The 27,169-nt window shown below is 39.9% G+C and overlaps 1 protein-coding gene across 4 annotated transcripts in view; it reads left to right on the top strand.

The window, feature by feature from the left end:
- Positions 1 to 27,169, top strand: part of ibtk (inhibitor of Bruton agammaglobulinemia tyrosine kinase) — a 128,877-nt gene that overhangs the window by 97,391 nt on the left and 4,317 nt on the right. For 2 of the 4 annotated variants that reach the window (XM_069887386.1, XM_069887388.1), the window contains exons 20-26: positions 6,373 to 6,500; positions 15,480 to 15,586; positions 19,544 to 19,692; positions 21,561 to 21,712; positions 21,849 to 21,941; positions 24,122 to 24,283; positions 24,905 to 25,066. In XM_069887386.1, the coding sequence (XP_069743487.1) occupies positions 6,373 to 6,500; positions 15,480 to 15,586; positions 19,544 to 19,692; positions 21,561 to 21,712; positions 21,849 to 21,941; positions 24,122 to 24,283; positions 24,905 to 25,066 (953 nt within the window). The remainder of the gene's footprint in view (positions 1 to 6,372; positions 6,501 to 15,479; positions 15,587 to 19,543; positions 19,693 to 21,560; positions 21,713 to 21,848; positions 21,942 to 24,121; positions 24,284 to 24,904; positions 25,067 to 27,169) is intronic. The other 2 variants (XM_069887387.1, XM_069887389.1) reach the window with 1 other exon arrangement.

Genomic DNA, 27,169 nt, shown 5'->3' on the forward strand with positions numbered 1-27,169 from the left:
CGGTATTTGTGTCTTCTCTTACAAATTTAAACACAAGTTATTAGCTTAAATCTTCTGCCATTTTCTTCTTTATGAATGTTCCTTTCTCTGCCTTTATGGGGTTAAAATTTGTCCTCATTAATCTCTTCCATTTCCATTTTTACAAACCAAAGGAAAACTCGCAGTCTAATTTTATGTTGCACACTGGTTTGCTCTTGTATTCTAACTGCCAGACATGGCAAATTACTTTTCCTGTTGAATTTTTATATCTGAATGGATGACTTATTTTTACAAATCAAGTTCTCACAATAATACTTCAATAATGCAACCTATGTTGATCAATAAAATCATATCTAAAAGTCTGTAAAATCTGGAACAGTTAGTCAAGAGGAAGAAGCAACCATTTAGGTTTAGGTTGCAAAGGTCAGGCTTTTGAGAATTGTAAGGTACCTGGGAAGGCTTTGGCAAGCAAAATTAAGGATTAATTGGGTAATTGAGAAAAATTAGCAGGGACCAATTAAAAAGGAAGCCTTGCTAAAGGAGCAGCCAGTGAGTGAGTGGCCTAGAGAAGGAGTGGGACTTCGAGGCTCTGGCAAGCAGTGGGTTTGGACGAGCCTACTATAAAGAAAGGTAAGGCTAGTGCGATTTACGTGCTTTAATTACAAGCAAAGAATTACATATAGGTAATGGAGCCTGCCAGGGCAGTGGTGTGCTCTGGTTAGGGAATGTGGGAAATCTGGGACATAACACTTGTCCCGGATAACTACACCTGCAAGCGGTGCATTCAGCTACAGCTCCTCACAACCTGAGTTAGGGAATTGGAGCTAGAATTGGATCTTGGGGGAGGCAGAAGTAGTTGCAGACAGGAGTGTCGGGGAGGCAGTCACCCCTAAATTTCAGGAGGCAGGTAGATGGGTGACTGTGAGGAGAAGGAAGGGAAAGACTCAGACAGTGCAGGATTCCCCAGTGGGCATTCAAGTAGAAAGAAAACAAGGTGTAATGGTAGACAAAGTTAAAATTGGAAATGTCCAAATTGATGTGCAGCAAAAAAGACAGATGAAGGAAAAGACAAGATAATTTGGTGAACGGTGGAATTACAGAGAATCAGATACTGGTGTAAGGGTATTGTACTTAAATGCATGGAGTATTAGGAATAAGGTAGATGTCCTAGTTGTGCACAAACATGGCTGAATGAGGGATGTGATTGGGAACTAAATGTAAATGTACATTATTATATAGGAAAGATAGGCAGGTAGGTAGAGGGGGTGGCGTGGCATGGCATGGCCCTGATGGTAAACAATGCTATTAAATCACTTGAAAGAAGGGACATAGGGACAGAAATTGTGGAATCTTTATGGAATAAACTAAGAAATGGCATGGATAAAAAGACCTTACTCGCTGTAATATACAGCCCCCCCCCCCAATACCAGCTGGGACGTGTACTGCCAGATGCAGCTGGAAATAGAAAGAGTGTGTCAGAAGGAGAAGGTCAAGATAATTATGGGAGATTTTAATATGAAAGGGGATTGGGAATGTCAGGAAGATAAAGGATTTCGGGAGAAAGAGTTTATAGACTGCCTAAAGGAAGGCTTTTTGAAATCAGCCCACCAGAGGATCGGCGGTTTTGGATTGGGTGACGTGTAGTGAACCTGAGGTGATTAGGGATTTAAAGATTGTGGATCCCTTAGGAGGTAGATAGAGTTCAGCTTCCAATTTGAAAAAATGATATCAGGTGTGTCAATATTTCAGTGAAACAAAGAGAATTATAGTGGTATGAGAGAGTTGACTGGAAAAGTATGCTAGATGTGGGGGGATGGCAGAACAGAATTGGTTGATATTTCTACAAGAAATAAAGAAAGCACAGGATAGATATATTCCAAAGAAAAGGAAAATTATGAATGATAAAATGACACAGAGGTGGCTAACAAGGGAGGTTAAAGCTAAAACAAAAGCAAAAGGAGGGCATACAGGGTAGCAAAAATTAATGGAAAAGCAGAGGACTGGGAAATTTTTAAAAACTTACAGAGAGAAAAAGAAAGTCATTAGGAAAGAAAAGATGAATTATGAAAGGAAATTGGCAAATAACATACAAAAGGAAACTAAGAGTTTCTTCAAATATATAAAAAGTAAAAGAGAAACAAGGGTAGATATAGGACCATTTGAAATTAAACCTGGAGAAATTATAATGGGTAACAGAGATGGCAGAGGAACTAAATGGATATTTTGTGTCAGTCTTCACTGTGGAAGACAGTAACAATATACCTGATATTCAAAGGTATTACAAGAGAAATAGTGCTTAGTAAGATGAGTGGTCTAAAAGTAGATCAGTCTCTGGGTCCGGATGAATTGCATCCATGGGTCCTGAAGGAGGTGGCCTTGGAGATTGTAGAGGCATTGGAATTGATTTTCCAAAAAAATCAATAGACTCAGGCATGGTTCTCGAAGATTGGAAGGACACAAATGTAGTTATGCTGATTAAGAAAGGAGGCAGGCAGAAAAAAGGAAATTATAAGCCTATTAGTCTGACTTTGGTAGTTGGAAAGATATTGGAGTCGATCCTCAAGAATGAGGTTATGGATTACTTTGAGGTGCATGGCATGATAGGTCCAAGCCAGCATGGTTTCATGAAGGGAAGATCCTGCCTGACCAACCTAATGGAATTTTTTGAGGAGATCTCAAGCAGGGTGGACAAGGGAGAGGCTGTGGATGTTGGATTTTCAAAAGGCCTTCGATAAGGTACCATACAAGAGGCTACTTAATAAGATGAGAGCACATGGAATTACTGGAAAAATAATAGATTGGGTAGAGCATTGGCTGATAGGCAGAAAGCAAAGGGTGGGAATAAAGGGATCCTATTTTGGTTGGTTGCCTGTTACTAGTGGTGTTCCGTAGGGGTCGGTGTTGGGGCTACTTCTTTTTACAATAAAATATTGATGATTTAGATTGTGAGTTGAATGGTTTTGTGGCAAAGTTTGCAGATGACATCAAGATAGGTGGTAGAGTATGAAGTGTATAAGAAATTGAAAGCTTGCAAAGAGACTTGGACAGCTTAGGAGAATGGGTGAAGAAATGGCAGAGGAGATATGATGCTGAGAAATGTAAGGTTGTGCACTTTGGTAGAGGAAATAAATGGTCAAATTATTATTTGGATGGGGAGAAAATTCAAACCTCAGAAGTACAAAGGGACTTGAGGGTCCTCGTGCAGGATAACCTGAAAGTCGACTGCTAGATTGGATCGGCGGTAAAGAAGGTGAATGCTATGTTGCCATTCGTTTCAAAGGGGATTGTGTATAAGAATAAAGAGGTGTTGATGAGACTCTATGGGGCACTGGTGAGACCTTATTTGGAGTACTGTGTGCAGCTTTGAGCCCCATATCTTAGAAAAGATGTAGCAAGGTTGGAGAGGGTACAGAGGAGGTTTACCAGAATGATTTCAGGAATGAGAAGGCTGACATATGAGGAATGTTTAGCAGCTCTTGGACTCTATTCATTAGAATATAGAAAAATGAGAGGGGATCTCATAGAAACATTTCAAATAATGAATGGATTGGACAGAGTAGATGTAAATAAGATGTTTCCCCTGTTGGGTGATTCCAGGACAAGAGGGCAGAGTCTTAGAATTAAAAAGTAGCAATGTACAACAGTACATCGATAAGGTCCCGCATAAACGACTGGCTTCCAAAATCAAGGCTCATGGGATTGGGGGCAAAGTATTGATGTGGATTGACAAATCTATTAGAATTCTTTGAGATGGTGACAGGTAAAATAGATGGGGGAGAGCCAGTGGATGTGGTATACCTGGACTTCCAAAAGGCCTTCGATAAGGTCCCACATAAACGACTGGCTTCCAAAATCAAGGCTCATGGGATTGGGGACAAAGTATTGATGTGGATTGAGAACTGGCTGGCAGGTAGAACAGAGAGGAGGAGAAATTTCAATAGCCAGAAGGTAGTGGATTTGTGGAATTTGTTGCTACATGCAGCTGTGGAGGCAGGGTCACTGAGGAATTTAATTAGTCAGGGTATCATGGGATATAGGGACAAGGCCGGTACTTAGAACTATATGCGAGAACAGTGTAGCTCAGGAAGGTTGCATGGAGCAAACTCAATCGGCCAAATGGCCTGTTTCTATTCCTTTTTCTTGTGATCTTGTGACTTAAGGCAGTCTACACACATGAGGAACAGGAGGATGATTAATGAGGAGAGGATTGCTCAGGACTGAATGAGGGATGTGTGAATGGAGATGGAGGAGGTAGCGAGGGTCCTTAATAAATACTTTGCTTTAGTGCTCATCAAGGAGAGGAACCATGGTCAGTGTGAGGTCAGTGTAAAACCAGCTAATGTGCTGGAACATGTCGAGGTTATAAAAGAGGTAGTGTTGGTGCTTCTGAAAAATCACTAGGAAAGATGATTCTCCAGGCCAGACAGAATATATCCCATGTACTATGGAAAATGAGGGAAGAGGTTGCTTGGGTGTTGACAATGATCTTTGCATTTTCCCTAGCCACGGGAGTTTTGACACTGAAAGATGGCAAATATAGTTATCTTGTTTGAGAACATTAATTCAAAGAATTCAGAGAATAATAAACCAGAAAGTCTTGTGTCAGTGGTAGTCAAAACTATATGACAATATTCTGAGAGACAGGAGTTATGAGCATTTGGAGAATCATCAAGTGTTGTAAGAGATAGGATGGCTTTGTGAGGGGCAGACTGAAGTGATAAAAGAAATTAATTGTTCGTGAATGTGTATAAGGATTTTAGTCAGGAGTTTCACAAGGTTCGTCCAGAAAGGCTTGGGATCTATGGAAATTTGGCAGCAGGATTCAGAATTGGCTAGAGGTGGCAGTACAAGGAGTGAATTCTGAAAGGAAGATGGTGCCTAATAGTGTTCCACAGGGATATGTTCTGGGGACCCCCCCCCCTTCCCCCGCCACTGTCTTTGTTTTTTTATTATTCAGATAATATGGGTGAAGAAGAGGAGGAAGGATCAGTAAGTTAGCATATGAGACAAAGTGTAGAATGCAGAGTTAGGTAGAGAAGTGGCAGATGGAGTTCAATCCAGAAAAGTGTGAAGTGAAGATTGAACTTGAAGATGGAAAATGTGGTTAATGGCAGAATTCTTAGCAGTGAGAAGGAACAAGGGATCTTGGGATCTAAGTCCACAGATCCCTCAATGTTGCTGCACATTGAGAGGATAGTTGAGAAGGCATGTGGTATGTTGGCTTTCATTAATTGTGAGACAGAGTTCAAGAACCAGGAGGGAGTGTTGCAATTCTATAAAACTTTGATCAGACCACACTTATTGTGTTCAGATCTTTTCCTCATTGTAGGAAGAATGTGGAAGCTTTGGAAAGGATGCAGAGGAAATTTATTGTGATTCTGCCTGGATTAGAAGATGTATCTTATAAGGAAAGGTTGAGTAAGTTGGGGCTTTTCTCTTTGGAGAGATGGAGGATGAGAGACAATAGTGCTTTCTAAGATTCTGAGAGGCAAAGATAGGGTGGGCAGCCAGCAGCTTTTTCCCAGGGCAGCAATGTCCAATACTAGAGGACATCAACAACATCCGCTACCCAACCTTCAAAATACTAAATTGAATTGTAACATGCTGAATTTGGAGGAAGATGATAACTGAAGCATCCATTATCTCTAAAGCCCCCTTTTTAAACCATAGATGTAAATTATCTTGTCTTTGGAATTTAACATCTTTCAGGCTCACTGATCATTTTAGTACTTTTTCTCTTGACTAATGTCTAGTTTCTTCAGTTCCTCAGACTCATTTGACTTTTGATTCTTGAATATATCTGACAGGTTTTGTGTGTTTTTTTTTTCAATAAAGTGCAAAGTAATTCCCCACAATAAATCTTTGGGACTGTACAAAAGGCCCACACTTGCCCTTGTTGGTCTTTTTCTGTAGATATAAAAGTTCTTCTAGTCTGACTTTGTTTCACACCAATCACTTCCTTCCTTGTGCTCATTTACCAATGTTTCGTTCCTTCTTTGCTGAACCTCAAAATGCTTTTAATCCTTTTGCTTATAGTTTCTCCTGGTAACATTTGAGTGAAAAAGTCCTTTTGTGACTTTTTTTTAAATTTAGTAGATAAAACTACTAATATCAATAAGGAGTGGTTCTCAATCTTTTTTGGTCTCAGGCCCTCCTGGTTTCTGACCTAATGTGCCATAGCCCACTAGAGGCAATTAGGGAGCAATATTTTCAAGTCAAAGGCAGCTCTGCAGGAAGCACATCTTTATCTAATTTAAAGTATTTTATTTAACATTTTTAAAGGCCCACATGGATACATGCCATGGTCCATTGGTTGAGAACCCAGGATATAATTTGCTTCTATATTGTTAAGTGTAAAAGCTGAATTTTGAACTTGAGTTTTTAAATTCATAGATTCCAGCAATGCAAAAACGAATCATCACTCCTTATCCAGATGGCCCAGATATCAGTTTTCTGGGTGAAGGGACAGATGACAACTGTGCGACCAGCAACATTGAAACGGATATTGAGCAACCTTCCAAGTAAGTGGCTCTATTGCGTGACAAAGAGAAGTTGAGCATTTTATGGTGTCACGGAGAGAAATAGTCAATGTTTTGGGTCAGGACTCTTTTTATCCAGTCTTATAAAGGGTCCAAACCCAAAACTTTGATGACCATTACTCTCTGTGGATAATATCAGATCAGCTTTGATGACTCAAGGATTCAGCAGTTTTTGTGTTTCACAGGCCCACACTGCTCTAGTTTTGATAATACATGCTTTTCTTATGTATTGTATAATTGACAATTTGAATAATAAATCTTTTGATGTGCTAGTTTTTAATATATAATTGTAAATTGCTGCTACCAAAGATGACTGGTACTACTGGCTTAAATTGTTGGACACTTTTTAAAGCTGCCATTGGGCAAAACAAACATGGGAAGGGGGGGGGATGTGCAATTGCTGTGTGAGGACAGCAATGAAAGAAAGGCTGTGAGATAAAGTATGGCTGACATCTAAATGAAATGGAATCTACCTGATGAAGAATTAAATAAGGGGAAAAAGCTCAGTGTGGTGAGTATCTATCTGGAAGAGTTGCAGAAGAAGCAAGCCCAGCACTTGATCTTTTCTGCTTAAGCAGTATTCCCATGGCTAAAAATGAATTCTATGATGAAGCATATCAGCTCTGTCTGAGCAGTGACATAGATCCATTCCAGTTTGCCTATCGTGGAAGCAGGTCTACAGCAGATGCCATCTCACTGGCCCTACAAAAAGCCCTGGTACATCTGGACAGCAAAGATGCATACATCAGGATGCCCTTTATTGACTACAGCTTGGCATTTAACACCATTATCCCCTCAAAACTGATCAGCAAAGACATGGGAGTTAACACCTCAGTGCATAATTGGATCATGGATTTCCACATCAGTTAAGATTGGTAAGAACTTCTCCTCCACAATCTCCATCAGTCCTGGAGCACCACAGAGCTGTGTTCCTAGTCCCATGCTGTACTTACTTTACACTTATGACTGTAGCTCGGTATCGGTATAGCAATTACACCACCTACAAATTTGCTGAGGATACCACGGTAGTGGGTTGGAGAAAGGATGGGGCTGAATGGTGCACCAAAAATAATCTTGCACACACTGTCACCAAAACTAAGGAGTTGATTGTTGACTTCAGGAAAGGAAAACCAGAGGTGCACAATCCAGTGATCATTGGGGGAATTAGAGCAAATTTAGGTTCTTCAGAGTCACTATCTCAGAGGATATTTCTTGGACAACACACAATGGCAATGTGAAAGAATCATGTCAGTGCCTCTACTTCCTCAGGAGTTTGCGGAGGTTTGGTATGACATCAGAAACCCTGGAAAAGTTCTGTAGATGTGTGGTGGAAAGTGTGCTAACTGGCTGTATCCTGGTTTGGTATGGGAACACAATTACGCCTGAGTGGAAAGCCCTCCAAAAGGTAGTGGCCACAGCCCAGGACATTACAGGCAAAACTCTCCCCACTATTGAGTATATCTTCATGGAACGCTGCCATTAGAGAGCAGCAGCAATCATTAAAAATCCTCACCACCTAGCACATGCTTTGTTGCTGCTACCATCAGGAAAGAGGTATAGTGCCATAAGATTCTCACCACCAGATTCAGGAACAGCTGCTACCCCTCCACCATCAGACTCCTCAACAACAAACTCAATCAAGGACTCATTTTTGCACTTTACTGTTTGTTTTGCCTTTCTCCACTCTGTATTGCACAGTCAGTTTGTTTGTATTTGTTATCTGTTTCCAGTTCTTTTGATTGTTTACATGTTCAAGCTGTGTGCAGTTCATTTTTGCACTACCAATGTGGTAATTCTTCTGTGCCTGCAGGTAAAAGGAATCTCAGAGTTGTATGTTGTATGTACTCTGACAATAAATCTGAAATCTATAATAGTTTCACCTTAAAGAACATCAAGCTGTTCTCCACTAACTTCAGCACTAAAATCTATGTTGATGTACCTTAGTGTGGCAAGAGTGGTGCAGCTAGTGGAGTTAATGCCTCTGATGCTATGTGGAGTTTTTCATGTTCTCTCTGACTGTATGAGTTTCCTTCAGGTCCTCTGGTTTTTACACAAACCAAAAATGTGTTGATTGATAAATTAGTTAGGCATCATGAATTATCTTGAATATGTATAGGAGAGGTAGAAACTGAAGCAGAGCTTGAGGGAATGTGTGAAGAATTTGTATAAATGTATGTGCTTTTTATTCCATATGAACTCAATGGTCTGATGGACATATTTTCATGCTCTTTGTCTCTGGCTCTGATGCCATGATAATAGGCCAGATACGCTGAAAGCCAGTGACCCAGATTCTGTTTCTCATTGGTCTACCTACTTTTCTGCATCTATGAGGCTTAACTTAGTGGCTTAAGAAGGTCCTGGACCTGAAAGGTGAAATTTGGCCTCAAAAATAAATAATTAATTCTCATGGGAAGTTACAAGATAGAGGAACAGAAGTAGGCCCATTGGCCCTTCGATTCTGCTCTGTCATTCTAATCATGAGCTGATCCATCCTCCCGCTCAGCCCGTCTCTCTCCCCGTAACTCGTGATGCCCTGACTATCAATCTTTCCCTTAAATGCACCCAATGACTTCACTTCCACAGCTACCCCTAGCAACAAGTTCCATAGATTCAGAATCCTCTGACTGAAGGCATTTTTTCGCATCTGTTTTAAATTGATGCCCGTTTATCCTGAAGTTGTGCCCCGTCCTGGAATAGCCTACCACGGGAAATATCCTTGACAAATCTACTCTGTCCAGGCCTATCAGCATTCGAAATGCTTCTATGAGGTCCCCCTCATTCTTCTGTACTCTAACGAGTACAGTCTGAGATCTGAAAATCACTCCTCATATGCTAACCCTTTCAATCCTGGTATCATTGTAGTAAATCTTCTCTGAACTGTCTCCAACGCCAGCACGTCTTCTCTCAAATAAGGCACACAAAACTGTACACAGTACTCCAAGAGAGGCCTCACCAGTCTCAATATTACATCCCTGCTCTTGTATGCTATTCCTCTAGAAATCAATACCAACCTTGCATTCACCTTCTTCTCCACCAACTCATCCTGGAGATTACCGGGAATATAGGTTAATTGGTCGGCACAGACTTGTGGGCCGAAATGGCTTGCTATCATGTTGTATGTCTAAATTTAAAATGTGGCAGCATGGTTGACATAGCAGTTATAGTGCAATGCCTATACTGGGGTTTGAATCCCATGCTGTCTGTAAGGAGTTTGCACATCATCTGTGTGGGTTTTCCCCCGGGGCTCCAGTTTCTTCCCACCATTTGAAACATACTGGGGGTTGTAGGTTAATTAGGTGTAAATTGGGAAGCATGGACGTGTGTTGCTGAAATGGCCTGTTACTGTGCTGTTTGTCTAATTTAAAAATAAAATAAATTTCAATTTATAAATTAACATTTCGGGTATCCTATATGAGGATTCCCAAGTCCCTTTGCATTTCAGAATTTTCTCCCCATCTAAATAATAGTCTGCCCATCTATTCCTTCTCCCAAAGTTCATGGCCATTCACTTTCCAACATTGTATTTTATCTGCCACCTCTTTGCCCATTCTCCTAATCTATTGAAGTCTCTCTGCAGCCTTTTGGTATCCTTAGCACCATCTGCCCTGCCACCTGTTTTGGTATCATATGAAAATTTAGTCACCAAGCCATCAATTCCATAATCTGAATCATTTATATGCAACAAAAAAAGAAGCAGCTCCAACACCGACCTTTGTGGAATGCCACTGGTAACCAGTAACCAACCAGAGTGGGATCCCTTTATTCCTACTCTCTATTACCTGCCACTACCCACGCTAGTATCCTTCTTGTAATTCCAAGGACTTTCATCTTGTTTAGCAATCTTAGGTGTAGCACCTTGTCGAAGGCCTTTTGAAAATCCAAATACATAACATCCACTGCATCTTTCCTGTCTGTCCTGCTTATGATATCTTACAATATTGACTGCCTACAAAACTGGTGAGAACCCTTTAATAGACAGCGATTACACCTCTAGCTTTGCTGTCTTTCAAAGCTTCAAGTGTTTAAAGCATAATGCAGTATAACAACATTGCTATGGTGTCCACACTATCAATCACCCATTGATACTAATCCCACCTGACCCATCTCTGGTTGCAATGTTTACCACAGATTCAACCACTCACATACTTACCTCTTGGTGATTTACTGTAAGTAATTAACTTTTCAACCCCTTGGAATGTGGGAGAAAGCTGGCACATTCCCCCTTGCAGTTAGAGGGGGAATCCACATAGTTGGCCCTGAAGTCAGGATTGAACCCAGATCGCTGGAGCTGCAGAGCAGCAGCTCTTGGCCACAATGCTGTGCACTTTTGAAATGTTTCAGTGTCCATGAAAACTTTTATTTCTGCAATAGTATCAGCAGACCTTTCAAATACTTGAATCGTGAGCACAGTTTAACCAAGCATAATATACCTTGTTTTCCTTTCCTTGCAGTTATAAAATTGAAATAACTGTCTAACCTGGTCCAGGATCTGAGCATAAATTTCTCCCTTAAGTTTTGAGATGTCAGTGTGTCTGTGCAGTGGGTGATCTGCTGAATGCGGCGGTCAGAGGGTTTTTACAGAATTACCCCTGGTATCTGTAAGTTTGGGGCTGATTTGGTGGGGTGGGGCGGGGGGGGAGGTGTGAATGCCAACAGATCACTATGAAACAGTTGAAAGTTAGCACCAATAAGTATTGGTACAGTACAACTCCAATTATCCAAATTTTTTTTGGAGCCAAACTGACTGGGGACGTTAGGCTCCCGGCTCTGGCAGCAGCAGACCTCTGCCTCCCGGCACTGGCAGTAGTGGACGTCAGGCTCCCGGTCAGGAGCGGGACCATTGAGCTCCTGGCACGAGTAGGGCCTTGGTGGGGATGTGTCGGTGAACAGATGTGGATTCTTTATGGTGAGAATTAAACATTATTTTAATGGTTAAACAGCCTTATCTTGTTGTTTGTTTAAACGCTATTACAAGTGATTTGCTATTGCTTCTAGCCTTTTAAAAAAAAATGACCAGTTCTCTGAAAACAATGTTTATCTGAAATAGGGCCGGTCCCGGCCATTTTGGATAATCGGAGTTGTACCATAATTTGTTCTTGTTATGTTTTGATGCATGATGTGTGCGATTGGAACTTCCAGTGATTTGCTTTAAAAAGCTGACTATTTGATTTATATGTAATTTGTCATAAACGTAAAATTGGAGCATTTACAGTGCTTTTGATACCTTTGCAGTCACATCTATATAAGAGCCATTAACATTCTTTTAACCTGGATACATTATTTCTAACTATGGCTGTTTAAGCACGTTATGCACTTTATAAGGAATTATGATCATACTTTAGGAAGTTAATATAGTTGAATTAATTTCAAAGTTAGTCCAGCTGAGGGAGCAGTGGTACTTTTTAAATTTTATTGGCATCACTTGTTCAACTTGAGTAGCTTTAATTCAAGCAGATTCACAGTTGAAATCTTAATAAAAGGATGTGTCTGGATAAAGAGATGAATAAATATCATGTTCTTGCAGAAATTAGTTTTATAAATTCTTTTGTTAATTGAGGCAATCACGGATGATAAATATGAAGTACACATTTGACTCTGGATTTGTTTTTAGCCCCACATAATGGAAGACAAGGATTTTTTAACCATAGAAAGAAATGGAAAGGCATATTCTGTGGATGCTTTTATGAAGTATGGATGATTTCAAAAGCACTATTTTGACAATTCAAGTGCAGAAGCCAGTGACTTGAGAAATTTACTGCTGAACACATGAACTATTCCATCTGTACTTGGTCACTCTTTCATATTATGAGGATTTGATTGATGCAGTTTCCACTCAGAAATTGCATTTTCATTACAAATGGGCTTGTTGACACATGGCCTTGATAAACTAATTGGGAATGAATTACTTTCCAGTGATATTTCAAATACACAATTTTCTCAATGGTTTAATAGGAGGAGAGATTGATTAGGCTGGGATTATGCTCTTTGGGACTAAAAGGCTGAGGAGAGATTTAACTGAACCCTTTAAAATGATGCAAGATATGAATGGTGTTTTTCAGAAGGGCTTATTTTCCTATGGCAGAAAGATTATTAAGTAGGGAGTACAGGTTTTAAATGCTTACTAGAAGAATTTAAGGGGCGGTGAGTTTTTTTTTCTAAAACTGAGTTGATTGGGTTGGATGGAGGGTCTGAAATTAACTATCTGGAAGCGTGGTGGATGTAGAAGCTATCACTAGATTGAAAAAAGTATCTGGATGACCACGTAATGTATCATAGCCTCTTGGCAATCAAGGGCTTCCTGAGTTGGCAAAGAACATAGGAACATAGGAAGTAGGAACAGGAGTAGGCCAGAAATGGCCCATCGAGCCTGCTCCGCCAATCAATACGATCAAAGCCAGCATGAAATACTTTTCCCTAAATGTCTGAAAATTTTGAAGTTTCATGATCTTCTTGAACCTTTGGAGTACAGTAAAGATAATCTCATGGTGCTGTTGGTAAGGGAGTTCCAAGATCTCGACCCATTGAAGGATTGGCAATGTGTTTCTGACTCAGGGTGATACATGACTTGGAAGAGAACTTCTAGTTTTGGTGTTCCCATATACCTTCTGCATTTGTCTTTCCTGGTGTGAGATATCATGAGTTTGAAGTTTCTGTTAAAGAAGCCTGAGTAGGTGGGGAGAGGTCACGTGATGTGGCAGTGTTAGGAAGCAAGAACCTGACCCTCCTAGGAAAATTATTACAAAGAGGGGGGTTGGGTGCTATATATCTTAAACTGTACCACTTTGGGGGGGGGGGGGGGGGGAGGAGGAGAATTCTTATTTACTTATTAATTAATTATGTATTAGTTAACTGAATGGTTTAATTCTCTTTTCTCTATCTGAATTTCAAGAGGAGTTGGAGTAACTGAAATAAGATTTGAATTATTGGAAGGATAGTTTGGGCAGATATAAAGGAACAGTATGTGGATATATATTCATAAATGAAAGAAGTTTTATTTATATTAAATTTAATTAATTGATAAGAAACATTTGGAGATGAAGAGATTAATATGAGACTACTTTGTAAATTAGAGGCTTGTATTTAAGTTTAAATATTAATTTAGAGATAAAAATTTGTGTGTGTGTGTTGTAAGACCCTCCTTAAGGAACATGTAGATATTATGTATATTACATAGTATATTATACACATGCGCACACCCCCCCTCACACACATATATATATGATATTGTGAAGAGTACTTCTGAAGTAATCTTTATTTTCTATATCTATTTTATTCTTTCTATTTTTATTATTTTGTTTTTCTTTTGGGGGTTTTTAGGAGGGAGGGGGTGGGGGAATTAAACACAATGTACTGTATGTATTAGTAATAGTTGATGTATGCATCTGCAACTTTATAATTGATTGCATTGTGGATGAAAACTTTAAAAAAAAGCCTGAGTAAGTAATAACAGGGCATTTTGTTGATCTGCTGAGTTCCTCCAGTACTTTGTATGTTTCAGTTTTCCAGCATATGCAGACTTCTTGTTTACCCTCATTTTATAGATGGTGCCCGCTACAGCCATCATGTGCCAGTGGTGGAGTGATTAAATGTTAGTGACGTAGATAAATTACTAGCTACTTGCTTGTCATGCTGTTGTTTTACAAGTGGAGAGTTTTCCATGTTTCTGGCTTGTACCTTATACATGGTAGAAAGGGATATTAGGAGGTGAGAAATTTGCCTCAGAAAATGGAGCATCTATTCTGGTTCTCACCATCCTAATATCTTTTGAGGTAAGTTGGTCCATGGTGACTCCCCTCTTAACCCCCTCCCCCACCCCCCAGGTTATTCATAGTGGCGAACTGAGCAATGGTAATGCCATTGAATGTTAATGGTATATAATGCAATTGCAGGAAATGATCCATAAAATCCTCCTTTGCTGAAGTGTTCCAAATGGATTTGAACATTGTGCTCTCATCAAACAGCATCCCCATGCCTGTTCTTTATGATGGAAATTGTAATCATTGATGAAACAAATGGAGATATTTGGATCTGGACACTTCACTGAAGAACTCCATTGGTGACATAACCTGGGTAGTTTTGACAAATGCAATGTTATAATTGTGCTTGAACAGCTTGGCTTTGGTACCATAGTTGGGTGTCTTCAGGTCCTGTAGCCTTTTCTATATTGAGTGCTCTCAGATGTTTCTTGTTATCAAATAGAGTGAATAAAATTGGCTGGACTGTGAATCACAGAGAAAATGGAAGACATTGTCTCCTCAGCACGTCTGCCTAGATATTCTGAAAGTGCATCAGTTTTTTTTCTTCAGTTTTCTTATGTTGTTTATTAACTGATTTTAAATTCCACAGCCACAGTGGTGAGATTTCAGCTCTCGCTTTTGGATTATTAGTCCAGGCCTCTGGGCTGCTGACCTGTTAATTTCCCCACTGCATTAAACAGCATTTCTTGTAAAGCTTTTTATTTATTGACTGTGATTGACCCAGTGGTGTCTTCTGTAAATTTTGAGTTCTTTGACTCAATTGGTTGCCAATTTGTTTCATAATTCTTAACCAGCTTTAGGATAAATGCCTTCAGGAACAATTGAATATGTATTTGACAAGACAAAAACATCTGCAATAGAAGTCCCCAGTGATTCTGACAGTATAACACATTTTTTTTCATGTTCAAAAATGTTTTGAGAGTTTGGGCAATTTGCACTTGTGTTTGAGCTGTCAATCAATTGGTTTAGAAGGGCTTGAATTTTGTGTGCAACTCCTAGAAAAAGTTTAAAAAAAAAAGTAAATTTTTGAACATTCAATTTACTTGTTAATTAGCCTTCATGTCAAAAACAAATAATTTGCCTCTCCAAGTTCCAATGATCAGTTAATTTGCCTTCAACTATATAGAAGATAAATTGTCACGCTTTGTGTATAAATGTATGTGATTTAAACAGGTAAATTGAGTCTCTTTTTCTTCTGGGAAAGGCTTAACAAGAAGGCCAAAGCAAAGACAAAGAAGAAACCCAGGAGGCGATCTGACAGTTCTGGCGGATATCATTTATCTGATCTCATTCAGAGCCCAACTATAACAGGTGAACAATTCCCAATGAGGTAGTATTTTGAGGGAAGAATATGACCTAGATTTGTGGTACTCCTTATTAAATATCTGCTAGATATATTTACATTCAAAACTAGGACAATAGGGATACCATTCACACAATAGTTTCTTGTGAGTAACATATGATTCTGACATGATATTGTACATGAATTTTTTATTCCAAAAAGGTTCCACATGGTGTGTTAGTCCAGAAGATTAAGGGTCAAAGCATAAATGATAAATGATATGGATAAAAATGGAAGTGAGCTAGTAAGTTTTCATACACATGAAAATTGATGGAGTCATAGATTGAGAAAATAGTTGACGAAGGGTACAGTGTGAAATCACTGCTGGAATATGATAAGAAGAGAAAGTGACTGATAGTATAATAAGAGACCTGATAGAACTGAAGTAGTGGGGGGGGAGGGGGGGGAAGAGGAGGGAAAAAAATCCAGTGGAGAAATGGGGATGGAAGAGGAAGGAACCAAACAGAGAGGGAGATGAGGATGGGTGGGAAAGGGGACAGTAATGGAGATGGGAGGGGAAAGGAAGAAGAATGAAAATAGTTTTGAAGAAGAAAGAGGGGGGAACATGTTATCATAAATTGGAAAATTCAGTGTTCATGCCATTGGGCTATAGACTGCCCAGGTGGACTACTTGGTGTTGTTCCTCAAGTTTGCATTGGACCTGGTTCTGGAAGTGTGTCATTCTCTCTGTCCGCTGCAACAGCAAGGACCTCCTAGTAGCCAATTCCTTTAATTTCGCATCCCATTGCCTCATTGACATGTTTGCCCTTGGCCTCAAACCTCCAAGTTGAGGCCACCCGCAAATTGAAGGGACAACAGCTTGTATTCCATCTCTGCAATTTTCAACCAGTCAGGAATAAATGTTTTCCTTTTTTTTAATCTATACATGTTGCATGAGACCTTTTTTCCCTAAATTTTAAACAGGTTAAAGGGAAGATCATTTTCACAGCATAGACTCTGAAATGTGCACAACTACTTAACAATAAGTAATCTCATACAATCATTTGATTCCCTAATATCCATTCAACTCTTCCCCTCTTTATGAATGAAAGAAAAAAAATGCAACTTCTGTACATTGTACTATGAGTTATGCCATAATGCAACATTTGCTCATTTGGGATGATAAGACTTTTGGCAGAAATATTTGTTGAGATTGCATGTCACAATATTTTTCTTGTCTTTGTGCCACATAATGCAACTTGAGTATCCCACATACTGCACCATACCGTCCAGCCCCCGATGCTGCTACCCCATGCTGCTCCAGCGCTGCGTCATCCCCACAGGTCCAGAGTCGCCACCCTCCCCCTCCCCCCCCCACCACAGGTCCAGCACCACTGCACCCCCTGACATCCAGCGCCACCACAAATCCATCCTACCCTGTCCAGAAACCCTTATAATTGGAGTGTGTCGTTATTTTGTGTGAATCTGAAAACCGCACAATTATTTAAGTATTGCCTTAGTATTCTATTATCCATAACCATATATAACCATATAACCACTTACAGCACAGAACAGGCCAGTTTGGCCCTACTAGTTCATGCCGTAACAAATCCCCACCCTCCTAGTCCCACTGACCAGCACCCGGTCCATACCCCTCCAGTCCTCTCCTCTCCATGTAACTATCCAGTCTTTCCTTAAATGTAACCAATGATCCTCCCTCAACTACATCTGCCGGAAGCTCATTCCACATCCCTACCACCCTTTGCGTAAAGAAATTTCCCCTCATACTCCCCTTATAATTTTCCCCCTTCAATCATAAACCATGCCCTCTCGTTTGAATCTCCCCCACTCTTAATTGAAAAAGCCTATCCGCATTTACTCTGTCTGTCCCTTTTAAAATCTTAAACACCTCTATCAAGTCTCCCCTCAATCTTCTACGCTCCAGAGAAAAAAGCCCCAGTCTGCACAACCTTTCCCTGTAACTCAAACCTTGAACTCCTATCAACATTCTCGTGAACCTTCTCTGCACTCTCTCTATTTTGTTTATATCTTTCCTATAATTTGGTGACCAAAACTATACACAGTTCTCCAAATTTGGCCTCACCAATGCCTTGTACAATTTCATCATAACCTCCCTACTCTTGAATTCAATACTCCGATTTATGAAGGCCAACATTCCAAATGCCTTCTTCACCACACCATCTACCTGAGTATCAGCCTTGAGGGTACTATTTACCATCAGTTCTAAATCCCTTTGTTGCTCTGCACATCTCAATAGCCTACCATTGAATGCATATGACCTATTTAGATTTGCCTTTCCAAAATGTAACACCTCACACATAATCTGTATTAAATTCCATCAGCCATTTCTCAACCCCCACCTCCAGCCTTCCTAAATCACCTTTTAACCTACGGTAATCTTCCTCACGGTCCACAACACCACCAATCTTTGTATCATCCGCAAACTTGCTTATCCAATTCTCCACCCCTACTTCCAGATCGTTAATATATATAACAAACAATAGTGGACCCAGGAACTATCCCTGAGGAACTCCACTTGTCACCGGCCTCCAATTGGACAAACAATTTTCTACCACTACTCTCCATCACCTCCCATCCAACCATTGCTGAATCCATTTCACTACCTCCTTATTTATACCTAATTCACTACCTCCTTATTTATACCTTTTTTCCTAACCTCCTGTGGGGAACTTTGTCAAAAGCTTTACTAAAGTCTCAATAGACAACATCCACAGCTTTCCCTTCATCAACCTTTTTTGTAACCCCCTCGAAAAACTCAATCAGGTTTGTCAAGCATGATCTACCCCTGACAAAACCATGCTGATTACTCCCTATCAATCCCTGTACCTCCAAATATTTGTAAATACCATCCCTCAGAACACTTTCCATCAACTTGCCCACCACAGACATCAGACTCACGGGCCTATAATTTCCAGGTTTACATTTGGAGCCTTTCTTAAACAGTGGAACCACATGCGCCACCCCCCAACCTTTGGCACTACCCCAAATTCCAAACTCTGAAAAGTGTCAAGTCCCAAGGATTTCAGATAAAAGAATTTGTACCTGTAAAAATGTTCTGCTAACATTGAAATGTCTGGGTGAAGTTGCATAGTCTAACCTACCAAGATGTGCAGTGCAGATCAGAATACGTGGATGTTGCTGGGACTGGAAGGGTTGAGTTAAAGGGATAGGTTGGAGAGGCTGGGTCTTTCTTCTCTAAAAGGGAGGCAGAGGGATGCTCTTGTTCTTTCTCTTCTTTGGCTTGGCTTCGCGGACGAAGATTTATGGAGGGGGTAAAAAAAGTCCACGTCAGCTGCAGGCTCGTTTGTGGCTGACCAGTCCGATGCGGGACAGGCAGACTAAATCATGAAGGGCATGGATAAAGTCTTTCTCTCCCACAGAAGATGATTGTAGAATTATGAGGCATAGATTTAAGGTGAGAAGGGAAGGATTTAAGAGGAGCCTAAGAGGCAGTTCTAATCATTCAGGGTGGTCCTTGTTTGGAATGAGCTTCCAGACAAAACTATGGAAGCGGGAATAATAACAACATTTAGAAGACATTTGGACAGGTTTATCCATAGGAAAAACTTGGAGGAATATGAACCAAGTGCAGGCCAGAATCCCATCTTGGTCAGCTTGTTCTAGGCTAATTGACTCTGTGAAGAGAAATAGCAGTTCTGACACAATAGAAAAAGTGAGTTATCAATCTGGTTTTCTGGTGGTTGCTTTGAGAGCAAGGGTGGGGGAAAATGGTTAATGATTTTATTGAGCTGGTCTTATGCAGACTTTTAGTTCTTAAAAGGTAGGGTAAAGCCATATTTCAATTACTCACAGAAATTTACATTTACTGTAATGATGTGCCACCTTCATACTGTGGATACACCTAAGGCTAAGGATTAATGTGTAAGATACCTCGCTGCAAAAAACAAATTGTGCTTTTTCTGTGGGATTTTTTTTAATTTCAGCAGATTTTTCAAGACCCGCTAAAACAAATTCAGTAGAATCGCTGCAAGAACTGTTGATGTCTGATTCTGAAGGCAGCTCTGCTGGCGGAGTAGTCAGCCCCAGAGAATTAACTTCTCCTGACTTTGCAATCTTCCAGGAGAAATTGGAGGTGAATACAGTTCGTTGTTGATTGTTGAAACAGAAAATGAGACAAAAGCACTCTGATTAAGCTGCACTTCACATTTCGGAGTGCTTTGGCAATTTTTTTCTTTTTGTTAGTTCCTTGATTTCTTATTGCACCCTATCCTTTGTGGTTTGTTCTGGCTCTTCATTGCTCCAGTGCTGGCTTCTCATCACTGTTGCATTTTGTCCGATGGAAAAATTGATATTTTGTCTTGAGGGCTTTGTGTAGCAGCTGTTATTGATGAATAAGAAGGAAGTAAAGTCCATTTTTCGAGGCCTACCTCGCATGAATTGTGATTTTTTTTAAAACCTGAACCTGTTACTCAAAATCATTAAAATGGCTATTGGGCAATTAGCACATATTTAATGTAGTTGGATTTGAATCAATTTGCACTTCCATCTGGCCTAGAGTATACGTGAATTGCTACTCTTTTCACTATATTACTAAGCAAGTGGGCACACACCAAATGTTGATACTTCTTTTGGAATTATGAAAATTAAATTTTCCAGGTATATTTTAATGGGTGGGGATGGGGCATATAGATGCAACCGCTCTACGGACGATGCCATCACCACTGCCCCTCCATGTAGCCCTCACCCTCCTGGAAAAGGACACGATGTTCCAATGCTTCATTCCAATGCTTCATTTGACTTCATTTTGGTATTCAACACAATCATTCCTCAGTACCTAATAGGGAAGTTGAGCCTGCTGGGTCTAAACACCTCCCTCTGTAATTAGATTCTTGACTTCCTGTCAGGGAGACCTCAGGCAGTCTGGATTGGAAACAGCACTTCTAAGACCATCACATTGAGCACAGGGGTCCCCCAGGGCTGCCTGCTTAGTCCACTGCTGTTCACTCCGCTCACAATGTCTGTGCAGCAAAACACAGCTTGAACCACATTATCAAGTTTGCTGACTACACAACCGAGCTTTATTAGTAAGAATGATGATTCAGTGTATAGAGATGAGGTGCAGTCACTAACAGACTGGTGCAGAGCTAGCAACCTGTATCTGAACATTAATAAAACAAGAGATGGTTGTCTACTTCAGGAGGGCCCGGGGATCAGTCTGCTGACCATTGATGGTTCTACCTTTTGAGGGTGTCAAGAGTATCAAGTTCCTTGGAATGCACTTGGCGGAGAATCTCACCTGGTCCCTTAACACCAGCTGCATAACCAAGAAAGCTCAGCAGCGCTTCTACTTACGAAAGGCTGAAGAACATTAATCTCCTACCCTCCATCCTCCCTACATGTTACAGAGGATGTATTGAGAGCATTCTGAGCAGTTGCATCACTGCCTGGTTTGGAAGCTGTATCACCACAGACCATAAGACCCTGTGAGGATAGTGGAGTCAGTGGAAAAGATCATTGGGGGCTCCCTTCCCACCATGATGAACATCTATAACACACAATGCACGTGGAAAGCAATAACCATTGTGAAGGACTTCACATACCTCTCATGTAATATTTTCTCTTTTTCTGCCATCTGGTAGGAGGTACCGTAGCACTCAGGCCTTTGCATTCTGATTGGACAACAGTTTATTTTTTCCCAAGCAACCAGCCTTCTGAATTCATAGAACATATGTGGTTACTGTACTGTGGGCTTTTATTGTACATGTCTTAATATTTTAACTTGTATTTATGTAAATCTGCTTTATGATCCTGGAGAAAAGCTATCTTGCCTTTACTGTGCACTGCATGGCATGAATGACAAATAAAGGTGACTTGACATTGTCTGATTGGATTTACTGCACTGTAATGTATTAATATCAGTTCTTTATGTCACACAATTAGTCCTTTATAACCATCAGATAATTATCCGATTAATCTTTTGGATGATTTTTTACATTTTAGGTTGAAGAAAAAATCCGTATTTCAGAAAGAAAAAGTCTAACTGAAGAGACAAAATTTAGTGAGAAAATATTCCCTTCTAAGAAGGAGTTGAACTCCTCATCTCTCCACTCCAGCTCCAGTAATCCTGCAAGTTGGATGACTTGTCCCATGAGGTAAAAGAGCCATTTGTAATAGAGAAAATAAGAAATCTGCTTTACGTTATAGGGTTAGTGTTAATATGACAAAAGTCTTGCATTTGTTACTCACTAAGTTCTCCTTGATATCCTAAAATAAATAAATCTTTTGTAGTACTGGAAGCCCTCCTGCTGTAGGCCTACGAGCAATAATGGAAATGGAAGAAAATATGCAAAAATGTGTCAATGCGCCAAAGACTAATGCAAGGTAAGAATAAAGCTTTAAAATCTTCAAAATTTATAAGTAATTTGAACAAAAGATTTTAAATATTCTTCTCCATTCAGATATTTTTAATCATTGTTAAATGTTATTTTAATTTTTTTTAAATGAAGATGCTTGTTTAGACAAATCTTTATAATTTCAACATGACACTGGAACTGTGCTCATTGCAACCAGCGATTAAGCCAAAAGCATTGGTAATAATGTAGTTTCTTCTTGTTGTGACTTGTCTGTTTTTATAAACATGTTTTCTCACCATCTGTTAAGCGAACCTTTTTGCAAAGTGAATGTATCTATTTGTTCTCTAAGCTGGATCATTATATTTTAAATATGGACTTGTCACTAAGCAGCACATTTCAATCTTCATTAAAGTAAAAAAGGAACCCATTTCATATTATCCAAAGAACATGCTTTTCTATAAAGGATCTTGACTTTAAGGGAAATGTTCAATATCCGAGTCTATCTTTGATAAGAGCAGTTATTTTATGAACAGTACCAACTACCCAACTCAAGCATTGACTAATTCCAAAAATAAAGTATGACCTATTATAGTAAACTATTGCAATGTAATTGCCAGGGTAGTGACTTATTGAAATCTGGCGAATATTCAACAAGTGGGGGAAAAAATTGGCGGAGCTGCTGTAATGGCAGTGGAAGAGTGGGGAGTGGAGATATAGTGCTACTCCACGGGGTCCTTCCACCCATTCCGTCAGCCATTAGCTCCCTACAGGCCAACCTATTGAAGCTATTTATTTAAAGTTCTGCGACCATGGGGTCTAGGCCCAATATAGCTGCCTCGAGGGGATGCAGTCTCCGGTAGAACAGCAGACTGTTTCAGGGCACTACTAATGGGGAGACCACCCCCCTCCCCAACCCCATTGAGAAGGAGAAATGGGAGACGATCCTAAGGATCGTGATCGCGGAGGCAGAGCAGCAGGGGGTTCTGTAGCTGAAGGGGACGCAGAGGTGTTGGCGACTTGTGGGCAAGGTACCCATACAGGCTGTGGGCTGCTTGCAACTTTTCGTCAAAGGACTCCAACCAGGCTGAGGGCTGCAGGAGACTGGCTCATGAGAACCAGGTATTGGAACTGAGATTTGAGAGGATGCTGAGGGCATTTCTGTTTTATTACATGACAATAAATCGCATCTGATCTGAAGAGGAGCACTGTGACGGGAGATGCATTTTCGGATTGAAGAACTAAAGTAATTGCGTCTTTCAGGGCACGTAGATACATTTTTGCATGGAAATTGTAAATAGAAAGTTATGGAATAATGCTTTGGTCGAGCAACAGTTTTGGTTGGATCAGGCTAAAGTGGAGGCATTGATGAGGTAAAAGTCCAGAGGAGAGTGTAAGCTTATGAAAGTTGAATGTTTGATTCAACCCAGCATCATTGTATTTTCTACCATTGTATTAATGGATTTTAGTTATAAAGGTATGGGATAGATTGTAATATCTATTTCCATTCTTGGCCATATGCACCCTGCCCAAAACCCACCACCTCACAACCCACCAACTTCATGAAGTGCTTGCTGAGAGAACAATGAGAAGGAAAACTGAATATTCCTTCTGATTCCTCAATTAGTTCATAAATTTTAGAATTAGTGTTTGAATTGAGCTCCTTTTAAATAGTTTTCATAAGCTGCTGGTCTTGTTTATGGTAGGATGATTCCTGTTTTGAGTCTAGCTTCCAGGGTTTGGATAGTAGGTGTTTTGTGTGTTTCATTTATGTAAGGGGATTGTTCCTCCATTTTTTTCATGTTCACATTAATAAGAAAAGTACTGTAGATACCATAATATAGATGCTTGTATACACTGTTCAAACTGAAGAATTTGGCAAATCAAGTTCTATTTACAGAATGTTTACCCATAATGCTACTAATGGTGAGGTTCTAAAAGTTTTTTTCCTGATTTCTGTCAATGCCTAGTTACACAGGATAATGTAATGATTAGAGTTCAGTGTTTGGTCTGGAGATATCCACTATGGTAGGTGGGAACTATAAATTTGAGTAACTAAATACATTTGGGAAGAAAGCTAGCACTTGTTATCATCAAACTATAAGGTTGATGTTCTGAGGCTTAATATACAGCTGAGGTACAGTTCTGATATAAATATAAAGATTTTAGTGCTATATTTCAGTATTATTTAATAATGCAACATTTTTACAGTGGGAATAAATCATTATGCCATGGAGGAAAGCTCTCTCAGAAACAAAGGAAGATGATTGCAATGGCTGCTAAAGAGCCAAGCACAACTAACAAACTGGTCAGTCCTCCGTTGACAACAAATCTGATTGCACAGTTAACTCCATTAAAGACGGGAAGTGCTTGGTAAGATCAAGAATAATGGAAAAAATTACGTATGTTTCGTGTGATAATTATAATTTTTTTATTAATAAGTGGTTGTTATATTCAGAATATTTACATTTCAATTTACATTGATTAGATCTTAATATGTATATTTAATTTTTCTTTAATATTTTTTCTTTTTTCTCTATGGCTCTCCTTAGGAGAGTTGGCTGAAGGGGGGGGAGGTTCTTTTCTTTTTTTATTTATGTTTATTTTTGTTTATGGTTAATTGTTGTATATGTCATGTTATTTGTTTTTTGAACGAATAAATAGTTTAAAAAAATATGATAAAGTAAATTGAATGAGTTATAAGTAAGATGCTTTGCTCTGTTTTCTGATGTTTTATGTTTAATTTGTGATTTTTTTTCTTTCTCCACTTGTTAAATTACATTTGATAAATATTTTTTCTATTTTTAATTTCTCATTGAAAGTTAATAAAGGAGAAAGGCCTCTATTTTCAGTTGTGAAAAATAAATTTGAAAACCCGAGTAAAAATAAGCTAGGCTCTTGCCTTTTGTGTAATTCAGAAGCAGTACTAATTTGGTTGTGTTTTATTTATTTTAATATATGATGGTTAACTGTAACAAAACCTTTGTCATTTAGGGGTACTCCATTCAATTGGTTGTCCTCCCCAAAATCATTCCGTGACCTATTGTTAGAAGAAAAGTCAACAGAAAGAACAGATGAATCCCAGCCTTCTGGCTCATGGGAATACAGTTCTAAACAACAAGAACAGCCTAACAGCAAATATGAACAACCAACCAGGTGAAGAATTCAATAATTTTTTTTTAATCTTAGAAATTATTTTACTGAGTTGATAAAAATATTTAAATATCCTGACAAATGGCCCAGGCCTGAAATGTTGGTTACCCTTTACTTCCTATGTAAGCTGTATGACCTGCTGGGTTTCTCTACCACATTTGTATATTGCACTCCACCCCAGCATCTGCAGAGTTTCTTGTTTAACTCAGTTAAGGTTTGCAACCATGGCCAAGTTGCAGTGCCAAAATATTGGTCCAGGTTAAAAGTTGCAAGATTATTTCAGGCTCTACAAAGGTAAATAACTATCCTTCCAACATTATTGCACTTCCTTGTTTTTGTAGCATAATAAGTAGAAGGTGAAGTAGGCCACATGGTCCTTTGTGCTTGCTCTGCCATTCAATAAGTGAGGGGTTGATTTATTTTTTTAACCTCCATACTGCTTTCTCTATTCTGTATAACATTGTATATGTGTTTTGCTGGCAAAACATTTGTCATTAAAATTTTTGAACAAAAGATGATTTTAAAAATACAGAAAAAGTGGACTGGTGGAGCCATTGAAATGTTGTGAAGGCAATATAATACATTTTGGTATTTTCTACTAAAATGAAAGAGCCATGGAGTTGTACATCATGGAAACAGGCTCTTTGGCCAAACTTGTTCATGCCTTCCTGAGCTGTTCCATTAACTTGCTTTTGACCCATGTCCCTCTCAAGTTTCCCTGTCTAAGTTTCTTTTAAAATTTGTAATTATATCTGTCTCTACCATTTCCTCTGGCAGCCTGTGCAAATATTGTTCATTGAGTCCCCTTTAAATCTTTTCATTCATTTTAAGCCTACTCCCTCAAGTCTTAAGCCTATACTCTCTAGTTTTAAACTCCTCTTTCCAAAGAAAAATTCTGCAAACATTCACCTTATCTATTCCCCTCATGATTTGGTAAGGTCACCATCAGTCTTTTATGGCTCGGGGGGAAAAAAAGATAGTGTATCCAGTGTCTCTATCACCCAAGACACCTAGTTCCATGTCTGAGACATTGGTTATATATCTATGCTTTCTATAGGTGCTGCATAACCTGCTGAGTTTCTCCAATACTTTTGTGTATTTTACTTTTCTTCTTTGGCTTGGCTTCGCGGACGAAGATTTATGGAGGGGGTAAAAAGTCCACGTCAGCTGCAGGCTCGTTTGTGGCTGACCAGTCCGATGCGGGACAGGCAGACACGATTGCAGCGGTTGCAAGGGAAAATTGGTTGGTTGGGGTTGGGTGTTGGGTTTTTCCTCCTTTGCCTTTTGTCAGTGAGGTGGGCTCTGCGGTCTTCTTCAAAGGAGGCTGCTGCCCGCCAAACTGTGAGGCGCCAAGATGCACGGTTTGAGGCGTTATCAGCCCACTGGCGGTGGTCAATGTGGCAGGCACCAAGAGATTTCTTTAGGCAGTCCTTGTACCTTTTCTTTGGTGCACCTCTGTCACGGTGGCCAGTGGAGAGCTCGCCATATAATACGATCTTGGGAAGGCGATGGTCCTCCATTCTGGAGACGTGACCCATCCAGCGCAGCTGGATCTTCAGCAGCGTGGACTCGATGCTGTCGACCTCTGCCATCTCGAGTACCTCGACGTTAGGGGTGTGAGCGCTCCAATGGATGTTGAGGATGGAGCGGAGACAACGCTGGTGGAAGCGTTCTAGGAGCCGTAGGTGGTGCCGGTAGAGGACCCATGATTCGGAGCCGAACAGGAGTGTGGGTATGACAACGGCTCTGTATACGCTTATCTTTGTGAGGTTTTTCAGTTGGTTGTTTTTCCAGACTCTTTTGTGTAGTCTTCCAAAGGCGCTATTTGCCTTGGCGAGTCTGTTGTCTATCTCATTGTCGATCCTTGCATCTGATGAAATGGTGCAGCCGAGATAGGTAAACTGGTTGACCGTTTTGAGTTTTGTCTGCAGACTTTCCTGTTTAACAAGTTTCAAAGTTCCTTGATTGAAGTGTAATAAAAACAGTACATTATTGCACGGAATTTGCTTTAGTCTGCCATAAGGTACACAGATTCGCCTGCAGCAGAAACTGCCTGAAGTGCCTCTTGCAGTGAAAGAAAAAAGCAAAAGAGAGTCCCCTCGGGGT

The sequence above is a fragment of the Narcine bancroftii genome, chromosome 6 (genome assembly GCF_036971445.1).
Source record: "Narcine bancroftii isolate sNarBan1 chromosome 6, sNarBan1.hap1, whole genome shotgun sequence".
NCBI classification, from domain to species: domain Eukaryota; kingdom Metazoa; phylum Chordata; class Chondrichthyes; order Torpediniformes; family Narcinidae; genus Narcine; species Narcine bancroftii.